This window comes from Eulemur rufifrons, chromosome 20 (assembly GCF_041146395.1).
Source record: "Eulemur rufifrons isolate Redbay chromosome 20, OSU_ERuf_1, whole genome shotgun sequence".
NCBI classification, from domain to species: Eukaryota; Metazoa; Chordata; class Mammalia; order Primates; family Lemuridae; genus Eulemur; species Eulemur rufifrons.
In genome coordinates, this window is record NC_091002.1 from 31,330,511 (window position 1) to 31,358,397 (window position 27,887).

Here is a 27,887-nt window from a genome sequence, read left to right on the forward strand (position 1 = left end):
TGAGGCAAGTCACAGGGCAATACACCAGGCACCTGGGAGGGTGCACTCTTGCCCTCTGGCTATCCCCATACCCACAGAAGCGTGGCATGAAATAGCAAGTAAAAGACATCATGACAGGTTAAGAGAAAAACTGTGAAAAGAAGGAAAAGGGTTGGTTTTGTCTGCTTTCTGAACAAGGGGCCCACATTTTCACGTGGCATAGCCCTCACACATTACATAGCTGTCCCTGCATGTGCTACCAGCTAGAAAGAAACAAAAAAGAAAAGAAAAGGAACAAGGAGGTATAGGAGAATTAATGGGATATGCAGAAGGAGACTGGGGAGGTAATTAGGATTTAGAGATTAAATGGTTGAATTTCATATTTTTACAAATGGATCAGATATAGTCTTTTCAAAAAAATCCTTTATTTCTTTCTGATTAAGAAGTAATATACATCATAAAACATTCTGATATAGTCAGACATTGAAGATGTGATTGGAAAGCTACATTCAAAGAAGTATCACAAATCACCACCATCCATTCCAGTTCCATCCAGTGATACCTTCTCAGTGGTGTGAATCAGGCACTTCCAACCCTTTGAACTTGATCTTACAATTTAAGAACCGCTGCTTTAAAGATGTTTAAACACAATGCCAGTTAACACACAGTGAGATCGTTATCTTTTTACCTGGGCATTCACTACTTCCAGTTTTACCAAAGGCTATCTTTTGTTTTCCAGCACTTTAGCCTGCCAGGGGATGACGCTGTCTAAACACATTTTCAATGTTTTCTTTTTAACAGTTAATATATTTCCAGGATGCAAGTCCATTTCTTTCTAAAAGGTTCCTAGGACACCCATTGAAAAGTCAAAAGCAATGAACTAAAAGGGATTGCTATTTTGTCGGAGAAGAACGACACCCTTTGTATTGAAGTGGGGAATTACAGACTGTGGTCACCCTCTGCACAGTGTCTCTTTGTCAAGTAATACATGCTGAAAAAAAAAATAATACAGATGGGAAAATATTGTGCACTGTCAGATCTTGGAAAGGGCCAAAGGATTTTTCCTCACCAATGTCTTGTCGATGACTTTCACATTCTGGCACCCTGAAAAAATAATGCATACATTTAATATGAAATGAATGCAATAATAATCAGGCAGGTAATCGTTTTCCCAAGGAATGTAAAATTTGACAAATGTAAGGTTTATGATTCAAGGTAGGCTTGCCAAATCTTATGTGGCATGAGACCATTTTTATTACCTAAACAGCCCTTAACACAAAATGACTGGCACATATTTTTATTAACACAAAGAGTATATTCTTTCTGCCACATTTAATAGAGAGTCAGTGGCTGAAAGCTCTCTTTTAGGATATGTCTGTAGCAAATTAAAATGCGTAGTGAGGATTCACAGAATGGCATTCTTCTCATTGAGGCTCTGTCTGCACAGACCCGGCACAGTAGTGAGTAGACCATTTATCTCAGGAGTTCTATCTACGCGGACAATCCGGATCATAGGGATTACAGAAAAGGAAACCCTCTTTACCTTCAAAAATGGGGCAGCTGATAGTTAACTCAAGGCCATTCTTTGCAGCTAGAGGTTCATTGTGAGTAAAATTCAAACTAGTCACTAGTAATAATGGCACAGCTGATTGACTTATTTATTTATTCTTTCAACAAATATTCATTGTGTGTGTGCCAGGCACTGCTCTAGGCACTGGAAATACTGCAGTGAGGGCAACAAAGACCCCTGCCTCATGCATGTTACATTTTAAAGCAGAGACAGATAATACATAATGCATATAATTTAAAAGATAAATTATATGATAGATGATATATAGAAGATGATAGGTGCTATGGACAAAGAATGAAATAAAATAGAGAAAGAAAACTGAAAGTTGAATAGCTGAGGGGAGGAAGGATTGCTATATTAGATAGTCAGTGTGAGCCCCTTTGAGAAAGTACCTACAATGCACGCGAAAGCTTGAAGGACATGAGGAAGTTATTCACGTAGCTATGAAGCTTGGGGAAGGGCATCCAGGCAGAGGGAACAGCGAATGCAAAAGCCCCAAGGCTGAAACATGTCTGATATAGCCATGGGAGTTCAAGGAGGCACATGGGGCCCGGGGGGAGTACAGAAGGGTGACAGTAGCAGGAGCTGCAATCAGAAAAATAACGGGGGTCAAACCACAGGTGGCCTTGTAAACCACTGCAAGGACTTTGGCATTTACTCCAAATAAACCAAGAGCCACGGGAGGGCTCTGATCAGAAGAGTAACATGATCTGAATTCATGTTTAAAAGGATCATTCTGGCTGCCATGATCAGAATAGACCCGGGAGAGAGGAGGCAGGCAAGAAGAGAGGTGCAGACGCACAACATCCACAGGTAGAGAGCTAATGATGGCTCCAGTGGGGCCAGATTCTGATTATATTTTGAAGACAAAGCCCCTGTGGATGTGAGGGTGTGAGAGAAAAGAAGAGTCAAAATGACTCAAGATCCTCCACCTGAATGACTGAAACTATGGGCTTCACCTGATCGGAGACTGGAGAGACTACAGGTGGAGCAGGTTGAATGGAGAACGTTAGCAGCTTAGGTTTGAACAGGTCGAGTTCGAGACGCCACTTAGACATCCAAGTGAGGTGTTGACTACCAGTAAGATTCATGTGTTATGAGATGAGAAAGAGCATGATGTAGCATCTACCCTTAAGTACTTCTACTCACCAAAAGATTCCTAATGAGGCTGTCAAAGATAGAGGCTAAGTGACTGCCATAGATGTGCACACTGTAGAGCTTCTTAGTTCAAAGAGAGCTCTGCACTGGAGCTATAAATACAGACTTGACTCCAATTTAATATGCCCCAAAGGATTCCACCTTCTTCCCTTTCCAATTCACTTCTCTCCACCAAGGAGCCTGACTTACAGACCACAGTAAAAAAAGAAAGTTGTAAATGAGAATGGCGAGCTTACCACTCAGAGCCATGGCCAGCCGAAATTCTTCCTTTAGTATCTCAAGGACATCTTGGACACCTTTCTCCCCCTAACCAAGTAAAAGATAAAGAACTACTGGGTAAGTCAGCCTGACTTGTTTCATTCATTTGTTTCACTGTCCAATCATCCTGTTTTATACATTTATCTTTGTCTAATTACCTGGAAAGCCAAGCCCCATATGATCGGTCTCCCCACAAACACAGCCCTGGCACCCAGGGCCAGAGCTTTCAGAACATCAGTGCCTTTCCGCACACCCCCATCCAGGAAGACTTCCACCTTCCCTTCCACAGCCTCCACAATTTCTGGCAGAGCATCAATCTGGGGAGAGAAGAAGTCAATAATGTAACACTATTAACATTGAATTGTTATTCAGCTACACCTCCAAAACCACAGATGCATCCAACTAGGACTTAGAGTTGAAGCTAAGTAGGTTTGGGGTCTGCAATAAAATTATTTCCCTCTGAAAGAAAAGAGGTACAAAGGCTAGCACATCAACAACAACAACAAAAACCAGCTAAATTTGAAAATGGGTGGTTTGCTTCTTTCAAAGTCCAAGGCTTTTATTTCTGTTCCTGATATGTAAATTCAAAGATCATAACCAAAAAAATTAGAAACATAATTTTAAAATATTCTTTTACAGCAATTTTTTATAAAATTCATATAAGTAAATGAAGTATCTTGTTGATATAAATTATTCTTAACATTACTCATTGCAAATCAATTGTTAAAATTCATACTCAGATAATAGTGCAAGCAGTGGTGTATAAAAAATGCAAACACAGCTAGAAATAAAAAATTTAGTCTCTGATTTCCTCATCCAATCTACTTTGTATCCAGTCATATGTTAGAGAACTCTTTGTGAAAATATTTTTCTTGCTTTTATTTTTGTTTCATCTCAAAGTATTAAGGGGGTACAAATGTTTTTGGTTCCACGGATCACTTTTATAATGCCTTGAGTCACAGCTGTAAGTGTGCTCATCACCCAAATAGTGTTCACTGTACCCATTAGGTAGGTTTTTGCCCCTTTCCTCCTCACCCCTCCCCCCGACTTGATTTCTTCTAAGTTTGACATTCCTCTGTGCACATGTAGGCTCATCGGTTAGTTCCAGTTTAATAGCAAGTACATGCGATATTTATTTTTCCCTTCTTGTGATACTTCACTTAGAATAATGGTCTCTGGTTCCATCCAAACTGTTGTGAAAGGCATTACTTTATCCCTTTTTATAGCTCAGTAGTACTTCACGGTATATATATATATATATATATATATATATACCACATTTTGTTAATCCACTCATGAATTGATGGGCACAGGTTGATTCCACATCTTTGCAATTGTGATGTGATAAACATTTGGATGCAGGTGTCTTTTTTATAAAATGATTTTTTTTTTCCTTTGGGTAGATACCCAGTAGTGAATTGATGGATTGAATGGTAGGTCTATTTTTAGTTCTCTGAGGATTCTTCATCCTGTTTTCCACAAAGGTACTAATTTGCAGTCCCACCAACAGTGTGACCACATGTACCTTGAAGCTCTTGGTCTTCATTGACAATTGATGATGGGCTCAGGTTAGCACTAGAGAATCAAGATCCTCATAGAGGTTGATTTGGTGGATTGCATTATTGTTCCTGATCCTTCACACATCTCAAAATCCACTCCCTTTCCAAGGCAACTTCACAGTTTCTCCCACTAAAAGGAACAGAGCACATTTGCCCATTCCTTGTCTTTGACCTTGGCTATGTCACCCACTTTGGCTAACAATACGTGAGCAGAGATGGCAGAATGCCATTTCTGAGCATGGGCCCTAAGCAACCTCATATATTTCTACTTACTCTTTTGCAACTTGCCACTTGCCATGAGAAGAGCATCCTCCAGGTACTGTTTCCCCTCCAGCTTGGGCCCCAGGATAAATATTTAGGAAACAGAGCTATCAAAGCCAAATGCAGCTGGACTTAAAACTTGGAGCACAGCCACCTAGCTAGTACCAAGCCTAGATCAGTAGACACTAGTTGACAAAAACTTTCCTGGGAATAAATGATTATTGATTTAAATCACTGAATTTGGGATCATTTGTTTCATAGCATAATATCGCAGTAGGTGACACAATTGGCTACTTTGATGTAGATCTTTGCATTTGAGAACAGAAACAATTCACAAGGCAACCTATATATAAATCAAAATCTGTAGAAATGATCCACATTCATCCCAAAATGTTAAAATATAAAATTAAGTCCAGTTCCCATTTAAAATGTATGCTGAAGAAGCTACCATACACTCGAGCACACTTTTTCCAGAACTAATTATGCTGAAATCACTCAAAGGCTTTCCCACTTCTCCTCTAAAATTTTAGAGGCTAAACTTAAAGAGAGTTTTATGTAAAAGGCTAAAGACCAAACACAAGTACAGATTTAGAGGAAGCGAAGGCAGCACTTGGCATGTGCCCCTCAATGTTTGGCAGGTAATGTGATTTTCCCCTTTTCCTTTGGCTTCTCTGCCTTGCCAAACGTGCTGTGGATCCACTTACATATGTCCCTTTACCTATACATAGTCCTCCTTTTACATTCAGGCAAGTTACATCAACATATAAATGCTACAATTTCCAAGCGATGATGCAAGCTATAATTAAGCATATTTCCCCATTTGAAACCAGAGCCAAAGAAAAATATTAGCTAGCTTGGGTTCAATACACGTTTTCAAAGTCAGGCAAATCAAATCTGTTCAGGTTATTTCCAGTGCCTCACCTGGCCTAAAAGTAGACTAATAAGGATACTTACAATGTGAATCCTGGGTTAAAACACAGAGCCTAGATTGGTGTTTCATGTGTCCATGAACAAGAACTTTTATCCACTGCTGAGCATTTCTATCCTCCCCTTTTTCTTTCAGTGGCTGCAGTGTTAGTAGGCATATATTATGCAAAATAATTCTGATCAGAACAGATTAAATAAATAAATATAGTAGACAAACCCATCACTTTAGGGCCCTGTTTCTGTTTCCTTCTTTTCAGTTTGCTACAAGTCTGTGAGATCATTTATTTCGCTTGTTATTTCTTTCTTTGGTGCTTCTTTAGAAAACTAATGAAACTCCACTGGAGTTAATCTCCAGAAAACATGGTGAGATCCTTACCTAGGGTGGCTCCTCTGTCCCTCTATTCACTGATTTATCAAAAACTTGGTTGAGGACCTGGTATATTCAAGGCACTAATGTCAGGCAGGGTAAGGGACATGAAAAGAATCCCACAGCGATCTGACTCTCAAAGGGAATCCTCTTTCTCCTTCTTGCCGAAGTCACCCTCTTCCAGGATGCTCCCTGCCCAACCTCACCCTGCCCCCACCCCTAAACAAAATTTATACTCACAGGGAATTCTCACCTTTCCACCGTCCCATAGCATCCATTGTTATACTACTCTTGATTTCTGACATTTTAGGTATGCAAACCTTTGTGTAAATTAAAGCAGTTAAACATAAACAAAAGCAGATAAAAAACAGAGCTGCTTAGTGAAGAATGAAGGAGACAGAGTCCAAGCCACCGTCCATAAATCCTCCCCGACTCTATCCCACCCCACCCATCGCACTGCACTAGGCAGCCCTGGCAGGGTTTCTACTAAGCACACTTAGAAAACTCACAGGTTCATATGCATTTAGCAGATTGTTTGCAATCGCAAAAATGGTAGTGATGATTTCCCACTCTATCTACATTTCCTCGTGGCATCATGGGGGAGGGGTGTGTAGTACAAGGGAGGAGGGTTCTGTTCCCCGTTCCTGGAAGCTGAATTGGCCTTGCCTTGCTTTCAGCAATAGAATGTGAGAGAAGTGACAGTGCCAGTCCCAAGCTTAGCTCTCAAGAGGCCTTGCATACTTCCGCTGATGCTCTAGGAAACGTGCCACCTAAGAGAACAGACCCACCTACATGCTGGGAGACATGTGATAATGCAGAATTGTCCCTGCTGAGCTCATCCAGCCCTAGCCTGTCCCAGTGGACGCAGCAGCTGACCACAGGCAGGTACCAGTGAGCCCAGCCAAGACCAGAAAAGCCCCCCCACCAAAAGATCTCAGCCCAAATTGCCAATGCACAAAATTGCAAAATGGATAAATGGATATTGTTTTTCAGCCAGTAAGGTTCAGAGTAGTTTGTTACACAGCGAAAGGCAACTGATAGATTAAATGTTTCTCAAAGATGGAATTGCATTGAACTCTTTTTAAGAGGAAAAATAAAATCTCTTAGAGTTCACAGAACATGCCCAAGGGCTCAACTTGAGAAACATTGACTGACTTAACAACCCAAATGCTTATTCTCTGAAAATGTTTTGCCATTGGAAATATTCACTGGAAAAGAACATCACATTTTTAAGCTTGAGGTAGTTTAGGTCCAGTTAGCATCCAAGTAAAAATGTGAAATTGAAAAAAAAAAATGCTCCTAGGATTCAAACACTCTGGAGAATGTCTTTAAACCCCAGTTTGAGAAGATCTAGTGCTACGGATTTTAGAAATCAATTTGATTCTATCCCATTACTTTCTAATTACTTCAAGGCCAATCTGGATCACATTATCACCATGAGGACAAGGACCTTGACATGACCTTATTTTTTAATTCCTTTTGGTTAAAGCAGAGGCCCGGCAGCAGTTTTCAGAAACTATGTATTAAGATGAACTGAAGTTAAATTCCTGTTCTAAAACTCTGAATGATAAGTACTTCCCCATACAATGGAACTCAGTGATTTATAGAAATGGAGAAATCTTATAGTTCACTTTCTTTTTGAAACCAACACACCACTTTGAAAATGCTCAAGCTGAAAAGTCTGACTTGCTCACCCAGCTCTGACCCCTTAAGAGAGGCGAGACAAGGGCTCGACACCAAGACTCCCATTTCAGTGCTCTTCCCATGACATCATGCTGCCTCTGTGGCTCTGACTTATGATGTAACAGAATCTGCAGGACAGCGAGTCCTTCTGTGCATCTACTGAAAAGCTTCACACTGCAGCTGCCTGCAAGCCTTTTGCCACCCACTGCAAAACCCACACACTGAGGCAAAGACACCCTTCACCATAAACCAAATCTGTTCTCACATTGCTCTCGCCATTGCGAGCCTAAAATTTGCTCTTAAGTGGGAGGCAAAATTCAAGGCAGTATCTCCTCCCGTGCATACAGCACGCAAAGGGGAGGGTTATTGTTTTTTTAAAAACAGTCTCGGAGACCACAACTCAAAAAGCCCTTTTAGATGTTTCCATATCCCCTCAGCCAGAGGGAAATAAACCACACCATTTAGATATTTTTCCCTTAGAATTTAGTTAGATTTGATTTCAGTAGATTTATATTTTATTTTTAGAAAACAAACTTAATTTGGCCTGCACACTAAGTCTATGTCTTCATACACAAGTGAGGCATAAATTTGAGAAAGAGCCTTGAGCTGTGACCAACTTCTCCACCCTCCTCGGAGGAGGGCTTCACTTTCCACCTCTGTTTACCTGCAGGCAACATTTAATATCTTCTAAAAAGACGTGTCTCTGGGCGTAAAGCTGAGTTGGAAAGGGCGGACAACTTCCAGGTTCATGATTTTAAATTCTTGACTATATAACCCTACAGTGTATAAAGACTTGGTTCGTTCTCACCCTTAGTGTTTTAGAAAAAACTGCAAATGTAATATGCATACACAACATTCCCTGCCTTCCTTTGATTTACCATAAGACCTACAAAACTGATCTATGAATGTGGCTAAATCAACCTGCTAGTGAGTTCAATGAAACAATAATCCACTACTGCTTGGCTGAATTACTTGTTCTACTCTTCTTCCAGTGGTTTGGATAAATTCAATTGGTCATTCCAATTACAGTCATCCATATAATAACTAGGACTGAATGGTTCTAATAAAAGGGAGAAACATATTAATATATATATACATATATATATGATGATTCAGTTCAGAGAGAGGTGGAGGTCTGGAAAGTTCATCTACATTATTTAGTAAATATTTTTTTAAGCTTTGTTATATGATGCTAGTTGACTTTGCCTATGTAACTCAAATTATAAAACATCACAGTTTAAAGGCACCAAAGAAATCATCAAATTGATATTTAAACTTTAAAAGATGAGGAAACCAAGGTTCAGAGTGGCTATCAATTCCCCCGTTCTTCAGTGGTCCAGGCACCCCTTCTCTGTTTCCTTGATGGCTAAATTATGATAACCACTAAGGCCCCCTAATTGGTCTTCCTGCCTCTTGTCATGCCAAAATCTAATTTATGAGACTCACTGCAAGTAAATCAAGGCTCTTCTGTTGCATAGCCAACAACTCATAGTATTCAGGAATCTCCTCTCTTATCTCCAGAGAGATATATTTCCCAGGACTCCCCCACTCCCACCAGATTCTGCAAACAAAATGGATTGCTCGGTATTCCCCAAGCACATCTCACTCTTTCCTGTTTCACATTTTCTGTTCACAACCCTAAAAACAGAGGTCCACATAGAGACAGAGCAGAGATTAAAAGTAGCTGCAGCATCATTGCCTCCTCTACAAAAAATCTTGGCTAAATCCCCACAAGGGGAGAGCATGTAAGGGAACCACTTTTAATATCCACTTATGCTCCTGGCCCCATCCTGGACCCTGGATCCATAAAATCTGTGTCTGTCTTCATGGCTTTTTATGCACTTCTGTCCATCAATTCTTGATCTTAAAATCTACCCCAGTGCCTCTGCTGGCTTCCTTAGATTTAGGCCTTTTGGGGGGGCTAATTGCTTGCTCTACACCACAGTTCTAACTCAGTCTCACATCTTTAGGCCAGTTTAGTTCCCTTTTATATCTAGATTCTGGATCCTGATTTTCCCAGCACAATGTATGCAGTGTCCAAAAACCACAGGTGCATGTTGGAATCCCCTGGATAGCTTTAAAAAATATTGGTGCCTGTGCACCCCACCTCCCTGCCAGAGATCCTGACGAATTCATCTAGGGTATAGCCTGAGCATCAGAATTCTTGAAAGTTCCCCAGGGAATTCCAATGCACAGCCCAGAAGGTTCACAACTCAACCAGAGTGGCCTAGTGCAGCCCACTGCCCCTCCTCTAGGCCATGGGACTCCTTTCCCCATCCCCGCCACCCTCTCTCTGCAGCTTTGCAACCCCCACCTCCACAGGAAATTCCGAACTGTCCCTCCTCCTGACTTCTTGTCACAATTGTACCCTGATCCTAAACTCCACCAAAGCCTTTGGTAAGCCCCACGATTCTCTCTTAGCTCATCTTCTTTGGACTGTCATGGCATAATTTTTTTTTCATACTCCAGTTTATATTATATCTATCAGTGTACCTGTGAATACAAGAATAATCCCAGCCCACAAATACCTTATTATTTAACAGGGACTTTCATATGTTTACAATCAAATGTATTGGGCTAATTAAACATAAATGTAGTAGATATTTTAGGTGGTTATGACCCACCAAACTCAAAATCTAAGATCTCACATATTCACACATATTGCAGCCTGAGTGATCACACAAAAATACACACACACATAAGGCAGACACAGAGAGAGAACGGCGATTGAAATGGGAACCCCAAAGAGAAATCCCAGCATTTGCCAAAACTCACAGTGGCTGGTACCCCATCGAGTTGTCGAGCCCCGTGATTCGACACCAAGATCCCATCCAAACCGTGTTTAACTGCCTCCCTGGCGTCATCCCCTGGAAAGAGCAAAATAACAAGACAAACGCCTTATAGGAACTGCATCTTGACAGAAGACTTGAGTTCAGAGGCCTCAGCATCCCAGTTAAAGGGAGGCTGACCCCCACACACACATATACATCTTGCTCAATATTCTTAAGCATAAATATATACCCCAGGGTTAGATCTAGAATATTAGTGGTAGTTTATTTGGCCAAAAAATGTTAGCACTTGTAGCGATTTAATTATGAAATAAAATTATCAACAAATAGTAAATTGACATGAAGTTTAAAAATTTATTTATCTTTATAAAGTTGCTAAATTTTTTTTAATTAATATGATCATATCAATTTATCAGTTAGCAGAATCATTCCTCTGCAATACAGAGAGCATAAAACAATATATGAATGGCAAGTACTTTAAGTGTAACAGGCAATGAACAAATCTATTTCAAAAACATTCTTTAGTACAAATTTGTTATAACTTCAGTAGCTATTTTAAGTTATATTATTCTATAATTGTACTTTGCTCATTGAAATATATAAAAATAATATTCAAATTCTACACTACATCTATAATCATGCTCCAAAATATATTGATTTCCAAAAGTTCAATTTTAATATAGATTAATGTTCTCTTAAATCAATGTCCAAAATCGTAAAAAATATTTTATATTCTAAAGTATTATTTTCAGCATGCTCCTAGTAACAAACCATTTGCTAACAGAATCATGAAAACAACACTGGGTCTCAAGTTTAGCACTCAAAATGCAATACTATATAAAACCAATTGGTTCAAGGTCACAGTAAAAATCAGACTTTGGAAACTTAAGAAAATGCATACAGAATATTGTAAATATCTATAAATTCAGCAATGGAGATCAAGGCAGACTTGAGGAAGAATAATTTAGAAATTGGCCGGGCGCGGTGGCTCACGCCTGTAATCCTAGCACTCTGGGAGGCCGAGGCGGGTGGATTGCTCAAGGTCAGGAGTTCGAGACCAGCCTGAGCGAGACCCCGTCTCTACTAAAAATAGAACGACATTATATGGACAACTAAAAATCTATATAGAAAAAAATTAGCCAGACATAGTGGCGCATGCCTGTAGTCCCAGCTACTCGGGAGGCTGAGGCAGTAGGATCGCTTAAGCCGAGGAGTCTGAGGTTGCTGTGAGCTAGGCTGACGCCACGGCACTCACTCTAGCCTGGGCAACAAAGTGAGACTCTGTCTCAACAAAAAAAAAAAAAAATAGAAATATACAGAGGAGAATCTGTAATTCTTATTGTTTTTAAAATTTTATGTTAAGATACCATTTTCCAAACTGTGTTTCATGGAATATTAGTTTTGAAATATTCCCATTTAAAAAAAACGATGGCGACTTCTCAGGCCTTTCTCTCTCTCTCAGGGCCTGAGAACCTCGCCAAAATAAAAAAATTAAAAAAAAAAAAAAAAACAATGATAGTAATACTTTTCTTCTAAACTAATTGCTTTATGAAAATGTTAAACCTACGTGTTATGGACTGACTATCTGTGTCTTCCCAAGATTCCTATGTTGAAGCCCTAACCACCAACACGATGGTATTTGGAAATGGGGTCTTTGAGAGGTAATTAGAATTAGATGAGTTCATGAGGGTGAGCCCCTCATGGTGGGATTCATGCCCTTTTAAGAAGAGATATCACAGAACACTCTGTCTCTCTCTCTCTCTCTCTCTGTGCTTGCACAAAGAAATCATGGGAGCACACAGAGAGAAGATAGCAGTCTGCAATCTAAGAGGAAAGCCCTCACCAGACACTGTCTCTCCTGGCACCGTGAGCCCAAACTTCCAGCCTCCAGAACAGTGAGAAAACACATTTCGGTTGTTTAAGCCACCCAGTCTATGGTTATTTTGTTATGGCAGCCTGAACTAATTAAGACACCATATTATATTATTATCTGTACTACTATTTGAGAATCTACCTTTAAGAAATGCCACAACAAATTCTAAAATGCAATGAAATAGTATGAAAGATCATCTGATACATGAATTGTCAGTGTTTACCAACTATTTAGTATTGTATCTATTCACTTGCAGCCTGGTGTTTTGTCATATATTTTGTTACAGGTTCCATATGTAGTTGGCAATCTATATTTATTTTATATTAAATATAAGGGCTAATGTTCCCATGAGACTGTTTTGGCTGTCGGTTTTAATCCAAGCATGCATTACATTTTGTGAAATCTCATTGGTAACTTCTGAGCCATTCATGGGGAAAAGGCCCAAGATTGAAAGATGACTTTTTTCCCCACCCCATTAATTGCTTAATATTTTATATTTTATTGCTATTTCACATTTTATAACACATGTTTTATAATACAGCTTTCTTTTCCTGGATTTCTAATTGCCTTTTGTTTTCTTTTGTTTTCTTTTTTTTTTTTCTTTTCTTTTCCTTTTCCCTTATCATGAGACTTTTGAATATCCTCAAGTTCTTAAAATCTTTCTATCTTATTCCATATAACCTATTTAAGTTGGCATATTTTCCTCCTAGGGGCAAGCCCTGAAGCCCTCTCCCCTCCTGCTCTGCTCTCCTGCAGCAACTCTCAATACCTACTGTCTACCTTCATCCTATAGGATTGCTCCTGTTCTCTCTGGGTTGAATATCTTGTAGCCTGATGCATGTGCTCATTTGGTTTCTGTTCCCATTTATTTGTAGTACATTCCTTTGTAACTTCCTAGAAAAGGATCCCAAAGAGGTAAACTTAGAGAGCACTTGAATAGCTCCTCTTGTGTTTGAAGGATAACTGGATTGGACAGAACACCCTGTTGTCCTCAGAACCTTAGAGATGTTACTCCATTGTCTTCTCGTACCCACTGATGATGTGAAGACTGCTGCCAGTGTGACTCACATTCCTTTATAAGTAAAATGTTTTATGTTGATTTTTTTCTCTTTAGACACATTATATTTCTAAAATTTCATAAGGAATGTGATAAATTGTGATTCGTTTTCTCATTCTAATAACTTGTATCAGCAGTATTTATAAATTTCTAGTCTTTAACAATTGCCTGCCCCCCTGCCTCTTTCTTTTGTTTTTCTGTCTGAAACCCTATCAGTTGGATCCTGGACATGTTACAGTGGTCTTCGTGTTCCTCATTCATTTAATCATATTTTCTTTCATTTATCTTGTTGTTGTTTTACATTTGGGGAAATGTCATTAACTTTATTGTTCAACCATTCAATCATTTCATTTTTTACTTCAGAAATCATGTTTTTAATCTTTTAGAGCTCTTTTTTATCCTCCAATTTTCCTATTTTTAAAGAAATCAGAAGTCGTATTTTCCCAATGTTAATCATTGGGATCTTTTTTTATATTCCAATTTTCTTTTCATGGCAGACTCTTTTTATTTACATATAATATATTTTCTACATCTTTGGGACAATCATTTGGTTTTTTTAAAGTTCTTTTCTCTTTTTTTGTCTCTTTCTTTTGGGATCAGCTTTTCTATAGATTTGTCTTGGTGTTTTATATTTTGGTGTTTCTGATATGACTTGTGATGCTAAATTTTCCATTTATATTTAAGGAAGAAAAGGTTTGAGAAGCTGCAATAGGATTCCTGGGCTGTTTTGTAAATCAGTTTCATTCCTGCCAACTCTTTGCTGGAGTGGAAATGCCTTGTGGGAAAAGGCAGGAAATGTCAACTAAGAGGGAATTGGACTGTGAGGTACTGAAGTGTCAGAATGAGGACAGCATCATGTCATATTAGAAATGCCACCCACCCACATGTCATCCCAGCCATCCATTCATTTCTTTAGAAAGGATCATGCTGCTTCCTTATTGAGCGGTGAACACCAGGTTGCCCCTTGTTTCCAAAGCAGTGGGGCGGGGAAGGATTGCTGGCTTGTAGACAAATTTCCCAAACAGATTTTCCATTAATCCTACTGCTTTCATTCTCCATTCCCAACCCTCTTCTACTTGCAGATTACACCCCGAGCCTCTCAGGCACTCCATCACATAATCTGCCCTTGTCTCCTCTATGGTTCTCCAATAGCCCATCTTAAAATGCAGTTTTCTTTGCATTTTCTTCCTACCAACATACTCCCATGCATTTTGTTTCTTTCATAAATTCCTTAAAACTTCTCTCCTGGTTGTGCCCCTTATCTTCCTTTGCTTTGCTGTCATTGGCTTAAATAAATTTGAATTTCTGTGCTTTAATTTTAGTGTGGTCTTCAGTTTGATAAGAGGATATGCATGAATTCAGCCCATCATTTTGAACCAAAAGCCTGATACACTATCATGCCCAACATATTTGAAGAATGTCTCTCTAAATCTATGGCCTTAATGCACTGCTGTCCAGTAGAAATTTCTGTGATGATAAAAATGTTCTAGATCTGTACAGTTCCACACAGTGGCTACTAGCCTCATGTAGCCATTGAGCAATTGAAAAGTGGTGGTATTACTAAGAAACTGGAATTTTGCCTTTATTTAATTTTAATTAACTTATATAGCCACATGTGGCTAGTGGCTGCCATATTGTACAGCTCAGCTTTAAAGTTTACATGATCTTACCTATTCTAATAAAGACATGTAGTATGACATTTTTTAAATATCTAAATGTACCCATAAATAACCTTAGTAAACAGTATAAAATTATATTCTGAATTGGTGTTGTTTTCTCTGGTTATCTAGTTGCATGCATGATACTAAACATCAAGTCAAATGTTAAAAAAAAAAAGAAACAAAAAAAATGTTTAACATGGTATTTTTGAACCCCATAACTGAGCATGTGTGCAGTCCTCCAATTTATATTCAGATGTCTGCCATATATAGCAATTATATAGCTACAATTCGCATTTTGAGAAATCAAATATTATCAATAAATAGATCCTATACAGTATGAAGAAGTGATTAACTGCTTAGGGTAAGTCATCAGACCACCTGGACTTAAATCCCACATCTGCTATTCGTTTAACTTGTGCATCATTGTCCTAAACCGTAAAATGAAGACAATATTACTAATACACATAAAATAAGCTTCTGGATTAAATAAGTTGAATGATTGTTTAGAAAGTGCCTGACACATGTGGAGCACTCAGGTAAATATTAACTATGATTATTATTATTTTCCTCTGATTGTTGCAAGTAGTATAAACTAAGAAGAGGAGTAGGTGAAAGAAGATTCATTTGCAGTATGATTTTGGAAAATCCATTTGAGTTCTGTTTGTAACAATAATATTTCATCCTAGTCAGGATTTCAATTATAAAGGGCCTTCCGTTTGAAGTAATTGCTACTTAAGTAATAGTTTGTTATCCTCCATCATTTCAAGTGGTTTTCGTGTTTTCCAGGCAGTGCTGGGAATACAGAGGGCAATAACTGAATGACAGAATGGTTTACTTAAAGGATAGGATCATGAGTATCTAGAAAAGCAAACACAGTAAGGATAATTTGTGAACAGATATAAGTCCCTTTCATTAGCTGCTTATGAAACCTTGTCCACAGTTTTTCATTTTATTTCAACCCAGAGAGAAAAGCAATTTTGCATTAATGAGAGAGCCAAAATGTTCTTACACAGCACAATGTTCATGAATCTTTAATATTTTCATTATTCCTTAGTGTTTACTGGTGTGGCATTCCATATTTGTTGATTTGCCATTAAATATGTTGACCATTTGAGAAAGTCAGTAGTCAACAGGCAATAGTACCTGTTTGCTCTCCTATTAATATATTATCTCCATATTTAATTTAAAAGAACAAAGAAAAATGTAAGTACTCATGATTTATCCTCAAGTTCTTGGAGCTTTTGGCCTAGGACTCTGTTTTGACTTATAGGAGTTTAGTGACTAAATCCTAGATACACGGCAGCAGGTTTGAATACAACCATTGAGTGAATATTCAACGACAGTATCCTGAACAAATGTATACAGACATTCCTTGTTGTATTGTGCTTTGCTTCAAAGAACTTCAAAGATATTGTTATTTTTACAAATTGAAGGTTTGTGGCAACCATGAATCCAGCAAGTCTATCGGTGCCATTTTTCCAACAGCATGTGTTCATTTTGTGTCTCTGTGCCACATTTTGGTAATTCTCACAGTATTTCAAACTTTTTCTTTATTATTATATCTGTTAGGCTTGATGTTATTATTGCAATAGTTTTGGGGTGCCACAGACCATGCCCACATAACATAGTGAAATTAACTGATAAATGTGCATGTTCTCACTGCTCCATTGGCCATTCCCCCATCTCTCTTTCCTTCCTCAGGGCTTCCTATTCCCTGAGACACAACAATATTGAAATCAGGCCAACTAAGGACCCCACAAAGGCCTCTAAGTGTTTAAGTGAAAGGAAGAGTCACACATCTCTCACTTTAAATCAAAAGCTAAACATGATTAAGCTTACTGAGGAAGGCATGTCGAAAGCCAAGATAGGCTGAAAGCTGGGCCTTTTGTGCCAAACAGCCAAGTGTGAATGCAAAGGAAAAGTTCTTGAAGGAAGTTAAAAGTGCTATTCCAGTAAACACATAAATGATAAGGAAGCAAAACAGCCTTATTGTTGATATGGAAAAAGTTTTAGTGGTCTGGATAGATCAAACCAGCCACAACATTCCCTCAAGCCAAAGCCTAACTCAGAGCAAGGCCCTAAATCTCTTCAATTCTATGAAAGCTGAGAGAGATGAGGAAGCTGCAGATGAAAAGTTTGAAGCTAGTAGAGGTTGGTTCATGAGGTTTAAGGAAAGAAGCCTTCTCATCTCTAAAATAGAAAGTGCAAGGTAGAGCAGCAATTGGTGCTGGAGAAGCTGTAGCAAGTTATCTAGAAGATCTAGCTAAGATAATTGATGAAGGTAGCTACACTTAAACAACATATTTTTCAGTGTAGCTAAAACAGCCTTATATTGGAAGAAGATGCCATCTAGGACTTTCATAGCCAGAGAAGATAAGTCAATGCCTGGCTTCAAAGCTTCAAAGGACAGGCTGACTTCACTCTTTTTAAGAGCTATACAGCTGGTGATTTTAAGTGGAAGCCAATGCTCATTTACTATTCCAAAAATTCCAGGGCCCTTAAGAATTATCCTAAATCTATTCTGCCCGTGCTCTATAAATGGAACGATAAAGCCTGGATGACAGCACATCTGTTTACAGCATGGTTTACTGAATATGTTAAGCCCACTGTTGAGACTTACTGCTCAGGAAAAAAAAAAAAAAAAAGATTGCTTTCAAAATATTACTGCTCATTGACCATGCACCTAGTCACCCAAGAGCTCTGATGGAGATATATAAGGAGTAACGTTGTTTTCATGCTGTGAATACAACCTCTACTCTACAGCCCATAGATCAAAAAATAATTATGAATTTTAAGTCTTATTATTTAAGAAATACACGTTGTAAGGCTATAGCTGCCATAAATTGTGATTTTTCTGATGGACCTGGGCAAAGTAAATTGAAAACCTTCTAGAAAGAATTCACCATTCTAGATGCCATTAAGGACACTTATAATTCATGGGAAGAGGTCAAAATATCAACATTTATAGGAGTTTGGAAGAAGTTGATTCCAACCCTCATGGATGACATTGAGGGGTTCAGGAATTCAATGGAGGAAGTCACTACAGACATGGTGGAAATAACGAGAGAACTAGAATTAGAAGTGGAGCCAGGAGATGTGACTAAATTGCTGCAATCTTACGATAAGACAGATGAAGAGTTGCTTTTTATGGATGAGCAAAGAAAGTGGTTTCCTGAGAGAGAGTCTACTCCTGGTGAAGAGGCCGTGAACATTGTTGAAATGACAACACAGAAGTTAATATGTATTACATTAACTTAGTTAATAAAACAGGGAAGAGTCTGAGAAAAGTAAATCAATGCAGCAAACTTCCTTGCTGTCTTATTTCAAGAAATTTCCACAGCTACCCCAGCTTTCAGAAACCACCACACTGATCAATCAGCAGTCATCAACATTGAGGCAAGATCCTCCACTAGCAAAAAGATTAGGACTCATTGAAGTCTCAGATGATTGTTAGCATTTTCTTAGCAATAAAAGATTTTTTAAATTAAGGCATGTATCTTGTTTTTTAGCCATAATGCTATTGCACACTTAACAGAGTACAGTATAGTGCAAACATAACTTTCATATGTACTGGGAAACCAAAACATTTGTGTGACTCGCTTTATTGAGGTTGTCTGGAACTGAACCCACAATATCTTCAATACTAAGAATCTGTATGCCTGTATATGAAAACAGCCAATTAGAGAACAATGTCTCAGCACCAGAAAGCCACAATGGAAGTGAGACAGTGTAGTTTTAAAATTAAAAAAAAAAAAAATTAAAAGAAAAAGAAAAAAGAAACTCTAAAAAGCATTATGCCTTTGCTCATAAAAGCCATTTGTTTGTTAGCATTTGAGTTCTGAGGAAGACCAAATCCTGACTCATGTTTGAAGCTTGTGTCAAAAGCTCTTCAAGGGCAGTTTAACCACAGAGAGAGATTACATCTTGCATTCCCATTTGCATCCATTAAAATTTCAGTTCTTAAAATAGTGGTGAAGATGGGATGTTTCATCTAGGTCTTTCCAGGTGCTCATGATTTTATGTTTCTGCAAACACAATCTGCACTTTTCTGGTAAAACAAAACTGAGAGAGGATGAATGACTCTCAGTCAGTGCATGGGACTTCTGCATGAAGACCTGTGGAATGGATTTCCTAGGACTTGCCATGTCACCCCTGCCCCCATATCCACATAGAGCATATGTGTTACTTGATGCAATTGTTGTCATAGAGATGATTCTTGTTTGTTAAATAAATGAAACAAATAGTTACAGAAAACTACACAATGTAAACTGTACGTGTATAAATAAGCGATTTCCTTTCAAATTGCAAATGTCTTTCTTTCTCTTGCATTTTGCCTTTCTATCTAATTATATAGACTTAACATAGTTTTCACTGAGAATTTTAGTCAGTAAACATTTGGTCTGTCTACTATGTGCAAAACATATGAAAACATACAGAAACAAGCCCTATGTTCCATTTGGATGAAAAGAAAAGGGAGGTGGTGGTGATGGTGGTGGTGGTTCTACGTAAGGTGATCACAGAATGAAGTTCTAGAAGCCAAAATATTCGTGACATAACCCATGATAGTAAATCTAATTCAATGGATCTGCTTCATATCCTAAAGGACAAAGTTACAGGAAATGATATGAATCGGAAATCCTAAATTGAAAAGTTGGTTAAAAATGAAATCACTCCCTCCTTACATGTGTTCTCTGTTAACTGAGATAATTATGGGACCACACTATTGTTACCCTTCCTTAGTGTTTCAAGCTAGTCCACCTGGGCCATCTCTGTCATTAACTGTCTCAGTGTTCTAATTTAATTAGAGCTTCTCAGTCCCCTCCTTGCCATTCCTCTAGGGCAGCCTACAATCAGCTCTTTCCTGAGCAACATTTCCTAAATGTCTTCCCACACCACAATTTTGCCACCTTCATCTTTTATTCCGAAATGAAAACTTTTCTAACCCACTCCTTCTTTTTTTTTTTTTTTCATAGAGTGCCGTGGCATCATCATAGCTCACTGCAACCTCAAACTCCTGGGCTCAAGCAGTCCTCCCACCTCAGCCTCCTGAGTACCTGAGACTATAGGTGTGCATCTCTACATCTGGCTAATTTTTCTATTTTTTTGTAGAAATGGTGTCTCACTCTTGCTCAGGCTGGTCTGGAACTCCTGGCCTCAAGTGATCCTCCCATCTCAGCCTCCCAAAGTGCTAGGATTACAGGTATGAGCCACCACACCCAGCTTAACCAACTCTTGTAATTGTCTACACCCCCTTTTTTAGGCTACACCCTTATATAGATTTCTATCTCAGTGCCTTTAACATTGTATTGCACCCAAAATGCTTATTTATATGTCTGTGTCCTACTAGACTCACCTTTTGGCCAAGGATTTCAAATTATTTTATTTCATAAAGCAATTTTAGCATGCAGTGTGATGAATGTTTATGGAATAAATGAGTGAATAAAAAGATGGATGAATGAATGGCTGGCACAGAACTTACAGGTTAATGTTTTTTAGTATATATGGCTGGATGTGGCCACAAAAAATAGCATTAATAACCATGGATGATCGTATGGATGAAAGGAAGGTAAGTGAAACCATTGCTTAAAGGTGTCTGTAAACCAAGATATACTCACTGAAGTTATAATCCACAGAATTTTGAACTAAGACAATGATCAATAGGAAACAGTATAACAATATTTTCTTAAAAGCACAGAATAATGTTTGAGATGGTAGATATGCTAATTACTCTAATCTGATCACTATACATTATATGTTATCAAAATATCACTATGTGTCCCATAAATGTGTACAATTATTATATGTCAACTGAAAAATTAAATTTAAAAAAATCACAGAATAAGATAGTTCTGGATTTAAACACATCTCCACTACTTAAAAACTTGCACTAGGTCCATTCTTTTACTTTTATGAGCTCATTCCTGCATACATAAGATTAAATAGTCAAAATAGGCAGCATGCCTAGAACTATATAAATAGAGGCCACGTGACTCACACATATTCAAGAAAAACCTATGAAAAAAGTTTTGATTCAAAGTTGTTGTTAGACCCTGAGATAAGTTAATAGACTCTCATCCCAGAGTCACTCACTCAAACACTTCAGTTTTAAAAAAAAATGTTTTGGCAGTTATCTATATAACCATATTTATTGAAAAAAAAAAAAGGTTTTTCTAAGGCAAGAAAACATTTTTGTGGGTAAACACATTCACACTCCAAAATTATTATAGTCATTGGTACCTCCCTGAGGGATTCGAATACATATGGATGCTGGGGAAACAGTCAAGTTTCTTATTATCCATGGCTTGATAATTGAGGATTTTACGATCCTAGTCAGCCATTCTCTACATTGAGGTGATGTGGGTTTGATCACACTCAAAAATTAGTCCTAGCCATTGGTACTTGGAAGGAGCACAAGATAAAGAGAAAATGTTGTTAAAACAGGTTGACTGTCCTAATACCATCCTTGGGGCATCTCTTTGATCTGAAAGCGTCTGTCGTAGCTTTCAGGTAAAGCAACGAACTCAGGACATTCTACCAAGATCTTGCCAAGCTCCACGATTCAGTAACAGCTATAAAATAAAGCAATGGCATCACAATACTTTGAAAAAGCTCACTTTCTAAAATTCACGAAAGTCATTCTATTTCAGAATATTGCCTAAGAACAAGGAGGTATTTATGCAATAACATGAAAAGACAGAATTGAGAGTTGGAATGTCTCTTTTGATTTCCATGTTAATATTTCCTGATTAGTTATTTTCCCTTAAAAATATCATGACCATAACCACAAAGGATCATAAAATCAGTATGGCTTCAAGTAGAAAAATAAACAAACCTCTCAAAATTCCCTTTGCAACAATAGGCAGTGACGTCAGTCTTCTCAGCCATTTGATATCTTCCCAGCTGATAGATGGGTCTATTTCCTTAGATACATATGCAGCAAGTCCACTGTTGTCTCCAAAATTTTTCTTAGGAGAAAATGCTAAATCGCTGGTTTCAAAATTTTTCATCCTGAGATAAAGAGATGCATAAAATGAGGAATTTCCCAAAGTTAGAGATATCTTTACAATGATTCACTCAATGAAAAAAGAAGTTACACTTTTTGAATCAATTGGCTGTTCACTCCTCAACCATTGTTAAGTTGATTGCATGCATATTTTCCATATTTTTGATACAGAATTCTAGTCTAACTGTAACAATATATAGTGGTCTTAATTGGTCACCCACAGTTTATTTTGCAACTCAGGCTGCGTTTATACAAACAAATCAATTCCAAGGAAAAATATGTGGCTAGGTACAAATATCTCCTTTTTAAGCCATTTGTGAATATAGACAATAGACTTGATGCTATTTTCTGCCATCATTGCAAATTAATCACTATGAAAAACATTTGTATGGTGCTTTATAATTTACAAACGGCTTTCATATACCAAAATCATTATAAATTTTTCTTTAAAAAACTTGTAAAAAGTAAAATTGATACTCCACAATTCCCATTCTAAATAGAAAATAAAAACAGACTTGCACCACAAGTTGCCCTAACTATAAAGCTCACGAATGGCAGCATTTGGGCTCCAACCTGGGTCTCTTGACTTGACTCCTAATTATATTCTCTTCGCTCAGATCTAAGTTGCATCAGCTATTGCCCCTAACCTCAAGCAACTTCCAATGCCCTTGTAGAAAATTCTAGAGGAGATTGAAACTTCAGTAACATGTGTTAACACCTTCTGTCTGTTGCTGCTGCAGACGCTTTCCTGTCTTGCTCTTGTGGTGGTGGTGGTGGTGGCCATGTTGTTTTTTCTTGCTCCTGGAGCCTGAGTCAACTCCCCCACAGCAGACTGGAAGCACCAGGGATGTTGAAGTGCAAATACCCCAGCTCGCTCGCCCCCATGTAGACTAACTCTGAGATGAATTCTACATAAACACCCAGAATCTTCTAGCAGGATCAAGCTGCAGTAGCCCCCACAGCTGTAGCTGTCTTGATAACATGCCCTTTGATTGATGTTTTCCCTCCCTTGTTCCATTTTTCTGCTCCTTTGCCTTTCAAATGAATTACTTACACTTAAATCATAAGCTCACAGTCTGCTTCTAGGGAGACCCAAACCCAGACACAACACCACTGAGTTGCTGCCTTCCCCTGTGTTTAATTTTGTTGACCCAGGTTAGCCCAGTATTTCGCTAACTCACCTCTAAGATTCTGCTGGTGGCTGGCTCACCCTATGCCAGAAGTCTTTTCTCTTGGCCTAACATCCTGACTCGATTTTGGCAGTTCCCCCAACTAGGGCAAACACTTTTCTACCTGCACCTCTGACCACTAGCTAGATGGATGGCTACCTTGATACACAATGGCATCATCCCTATGACTTAGCTGCCCATAGCCCCAAATCCAGTTGAGAACTCTGTTCCTGAAATGCTGTCTTTGAATGACAACAATGACCTGGATTTGCCTTGCTCTTCTGCATATTACAAATTACCCTGCCAGCCAGTCTCTGTTCTGGGTAAAAGTAGGGCTCTATATAGATGTCTGACTTGGTCCTAGTTCTTTCTTCCCCGCCACCAGCTCTGCCATTGAACATGGAAAAGATCTTGGAGCCATGACTATAAAAATTTATGTATAAACCGACAAGTATCTAGGCATGCTAATTTTTTTATAGATGGAAGTCTCCCTATGTTGCCCAGGCTGGCCTCAAACTCACAACCTCAAGCAATCCTCCCACCTCAGCCTCCTGAGTGGCTGAGACTATCTACAGGCATGTGCCACTGCGCCTGGTTTAGGCATGTTATTTTTAAAAATTTTTTAAAGCAATCGTGACTTCCTTTGATAGAAAACTGTTTGATGTTTTTACATTTTAGTGTATTTCAGCTAATGTAACAGATTGTAGTTTGGGTGGCATATATTATCATAAGGACATGAACATTCATATCCCATATTACATAATTAGAGCTGTTGACAAAGTTTTCTTAATAAGGATTGAATAGTTAGTCCTAGAGTTTCATGGACTCAGCGGGCCACTAAAGATCATAGAAAGTTCCAGTGAGAGGCATATGGATACCCATCTAATTTGGGGGCCTTGGTAGGGATTTCAGCTGAAATGCTTGGGCATTTTTTTTTCCAATCAAGTCACTTAGGGTTATACATTTTATCACAGGCCTTGGTCTTCTGTGGTCACTCTAACTTAAAGTGAATTAAGCTAATCTTCTGGTCAATAAATATATTCTCATTATGGAGACCTATTTCATTACTTACAGATAATATTAAATGATATTAAATTCCAAACTTTTAAATGATAGTCTTAATAAGAAGAAGTCCAATCTGTCTACCCATAGCAAGACCAGAAAAAGAAAAAGAAAAACATCTGTATGTGTATATACTCTGCGTGGCACCCCACCCCCATCCCAAACAAGCTACAGTGTTTCAGCAGGGGTGGGGTGAAAGGGTGAAATGGATAGGAAAAAACAGAAACATGGATAAAATTATATAAATAACTGTTGTTATTCTTGGACGGTGAAATGCAGATCAACACTTGAATGAATGTTGCCTTACAGAAATTTCAGTGCACAATGAAGCCTTGTTGTGACTCTCAAACTTTGTTCAAAGCCAGAAGCCAAGAAAAAGTTTTCAGATATCTTGACAGAGACCCACGATGGAGTGTTTTACCAATGGCTCCGAAGGAAACCTCCATGAATGCTATTTTTATTCGGATTATGACATATATATATGTATAAAACATTTAAAGCGGCTTCTGATAACCTAAGTATTCCATTTCGTAAGGAAGGAAAGGGGAGACATCAAAATAATAACGTACTTAAGGTTTCATTCCCCGAATCCTGATCTGTTTCATGCTGCAAAGGCAAGGGACAAAATTTCTTCCTTGTAGGGTACTTATGTAGACCTTGAATGGCCTTCAAATATGCTTTTTAATCAAATGTAGAAATTGGTTTAGCTTTTAGTAAGTTATCATCAAAAAAATAAAACAATAGTACAACCACTAAATAAAGTTTAACATTATTAAACAACCAATAGTAACAGTAATAATGAGTATTGAGTAATACCCAATATTATTTATTATAAATACTGATAACCTGACGTTAAATGTAAAGCCACATGTCTCTATATTGGGTAACTAAAAAATAAAACAACCAGTAGAACCCACAATATCAACACATTATGAAAAGAAAGAGAAATTCAGAGAGATGTTCATAATCCATATAGGAGTTGATGCGGGCCTCCAGACTTTAATTCTGTGGTTAATTCTTGTATTGAGAACACAGACCTGGTGATTTCTTCCTCGACGTGGCTAGGCAGTTAGAAGAAAGATTCAGGGCATGAACTTTAAATACAAATCCTTGTCAAACTTCTTACTGGTCATGTTATATTAGGAAAATCTCATATGTTCCAGTACATTTTTATTGATTGATTCAATAATTACTCATTGAATACCTACTACATGTCAGTATTTCAGATATTTAGGATATACTAGTAAATAAAGCAGTCAAAAATCTCCAACCCCAAGAAACACAATCAATAAGTAAATTATGACGCATGATAGAACATAAGTACTATACCAATGGTACTTTTCTTTATATAAGAAAAAGAAATAAAGAATAAAAAAATAAAGAAAAATTATGACAGAGTAAGAGGAATGTTGAGTTGCCAGAGCATCAAGTTGAAATTTCAAATATGGTAACCAGGGTTGGCTTCATTGGGAAGCTACCTGGAGGAGGAAATAAGGAGAGTGGTGTTATTATATTTGTTTTTTAGTGCTGCTTTAACAAATGACTCCAAATGTGGAAGCTTAAAATGACACAAATGTATTATATTATAGTTCTGCAGCTCAGAAATCCAAAATGGTTCTCGTTGGACTAAACTCAAGGTGTCAACAGGGCCGCATTCCTTTTAGAGAATCCAGGGCAAGACCTATCCCCTTGTCTTTTCCAGCTTCTAGAGACCATCTGCTTTTTCTGGCTTCTGGCCGTCCCTCCAACCTCTACTTCTACCCTCTCATCTCTCTCCGACTCTGCCACTCATGCCTCCCTCTTATAAGGACTCTTTTAATTACATTAAGCCTACTGGGATAAAACAGGACAATCGCCTCATCGCAAGGTCCTTAACTTAATCACATCTGCATAGTCTGTTTTGCCATGTAAAGTAACAAGTTCCAGAGATTAGGACATGGACATTTTTGTCCTACCACAATTATCAATGTGAACGTTTTCCTAACCAAAGTGTTGCAAGGCTGCTGGGCTACATACCAAGTCCTCCACTAAGCTCTCTCTTCCCCACCCCCAGTCATATTATGTCCCTGTCCTGGTCTCTACCATTGATTTTTATTGTGGTTCCCAGTAGAGAGACAAGTAGATCCCTCTCTAACGTCTAGCCTTAAAGGAATTGAGGATGTTATTCATGCAATGATTTGGGACAAGAATGTTACAGGCAGAGGAAACAGCAAAGGCTAAGGCCCTGGGGCTCGAGCAGGCCTGGCATGTGGCAAGCACTGAATGGCAGCCAGAGTGGAAGAGCGAGGATGGGAGTGCCAGGCAATAAGGCAGAGAGACAATGGGGCCCACCCACATCGCACCCAGCAGGCCTCTTTTACCCTCAGAGATTTTGGAAGACAGTGGCAGCCTGATGTGCTTTGGGGTGATCTCTTAATAAATCACTTCCGGTCTTAGGAAAACAGGTCACTGGGCAAATCGTAGAAAGGGGAAGCACTGTAGTTTACCTTGATCTTAGTCAATGATCGGAAATTACTTTTCTCCTCTTTAAACCGTCCTGGCACTGAACTAAAGAGCCGAACTTCAACCCTGAGAAAGGAGCCATCTCCATGGGGAATGGGAAAAGCAAAGACCCCTGGCTCAAAGGCTCAGGAATCAGTCTGGCAAACTGGCTTCATTCCTTGCTCCTTCCGAGAGCAGATGAGAACTCTCCTCACTCCCTCTCAGTTTCGGGAACCTCCATGTCATTAACAACGTACACACACGCATGTGTTTTGCATATGGGCCAAGCAGAGACTACAGAAACTCTGAACTCTTGCTGGTCGCAGATGCCAGGAGTCGGGCAGGAGGAAGTAGCAAGAGCTGGAAGGAGCCACTGCGTTACAGACTCATTCTCCTCTGGATTTCCTGCCTCTCTCGCCTGCCAAACCTCACTTCTGAAAAGCCAGGCTTCACCTTCCATGAGTCAGGTCGGTTGCGGAAAGAAACCAATTTCATATCAGAGTGTAACAGATGAGCTTTTTGGGTGTATGTGGCCTCAAGCGGAAGCCTGGACCTGCCATGAGAGCGCTCTGCCTTCGAGAGCTGAATGCGGGCTGCTGAGGAACTGACCAGAAGGTGCTGGCCTGCTCTGGAGTCCACTAGCACAAACAGCGCCTGTGTGTGCTCCGGAGGGCTGGGGTGCACCCAGCTGCAGGGTGTTTCCCGTGTTCCCTGTAACCTGGATATGTTGCTCATGATTTGATCATCTTCAGACCGGACATGTGACAAGCCGGGAGGCCGCAGCCAGTCCTGTGCACACCGACAGCTGAAAGGGGTCTTTGTTTTATGGCCCTTCACGTCATCTGGGCAGGAGCCCAGGAGCAAAAGAAAAGGGGAAAAGCAACTCAACCTTCCCGCCACTCACCGAGTGACCTTGGCACCGAAGGGACAGGAGGTACCAGTCAGGATTAACAGCAGCGCCATCTCCCCCACCTGAGTAGATACCTCTCAAAACACATTTTGCCGTCCCAAACAAGAAAGTGCTTCTTAG

The 27,887-nt window shown here is 38.9% G+C and overlaps 1 protein-coding gene across 1 annotated transcript in view; it reads right to left on the reverse strand.

The window, feature by feature from the left end:
• Nucleotides 1–389: 389 nt before the first annotated feature.
• Nucleotides 390–27,887, reverse strand: part of HAO1 (hydroxyacid oxidase 1) — a 50,201-nt gene continuing 22,703 nt past the window's right edge. Inside the window, exons 4-8 of the mRNA XM_069496674.1 lie at nt 21,975–22,150; nt 10,538–10,629; nt 3,124–3,282; nt 2,944–3,013; nt 390–1,083 (exon numbers count right to left, since the gene is read on the reverse strand). Coding sequence (XP_069352775.1) covers nt 1,013–1,083; nt 2,944–3,013; nt 3,124–3,282; nt 10,538–10,629; nt 21,975–22,150 — 568 coding nt within the window. The 3' untranslated portion in view covers nt 390–1,012. The remainder of the gene's footprint in view (nt 1,084–2,943; nt 3,014–3,123; nt 3,283–10,537; nt 10,630–21,974; nt 22,151–27,887) is intronic.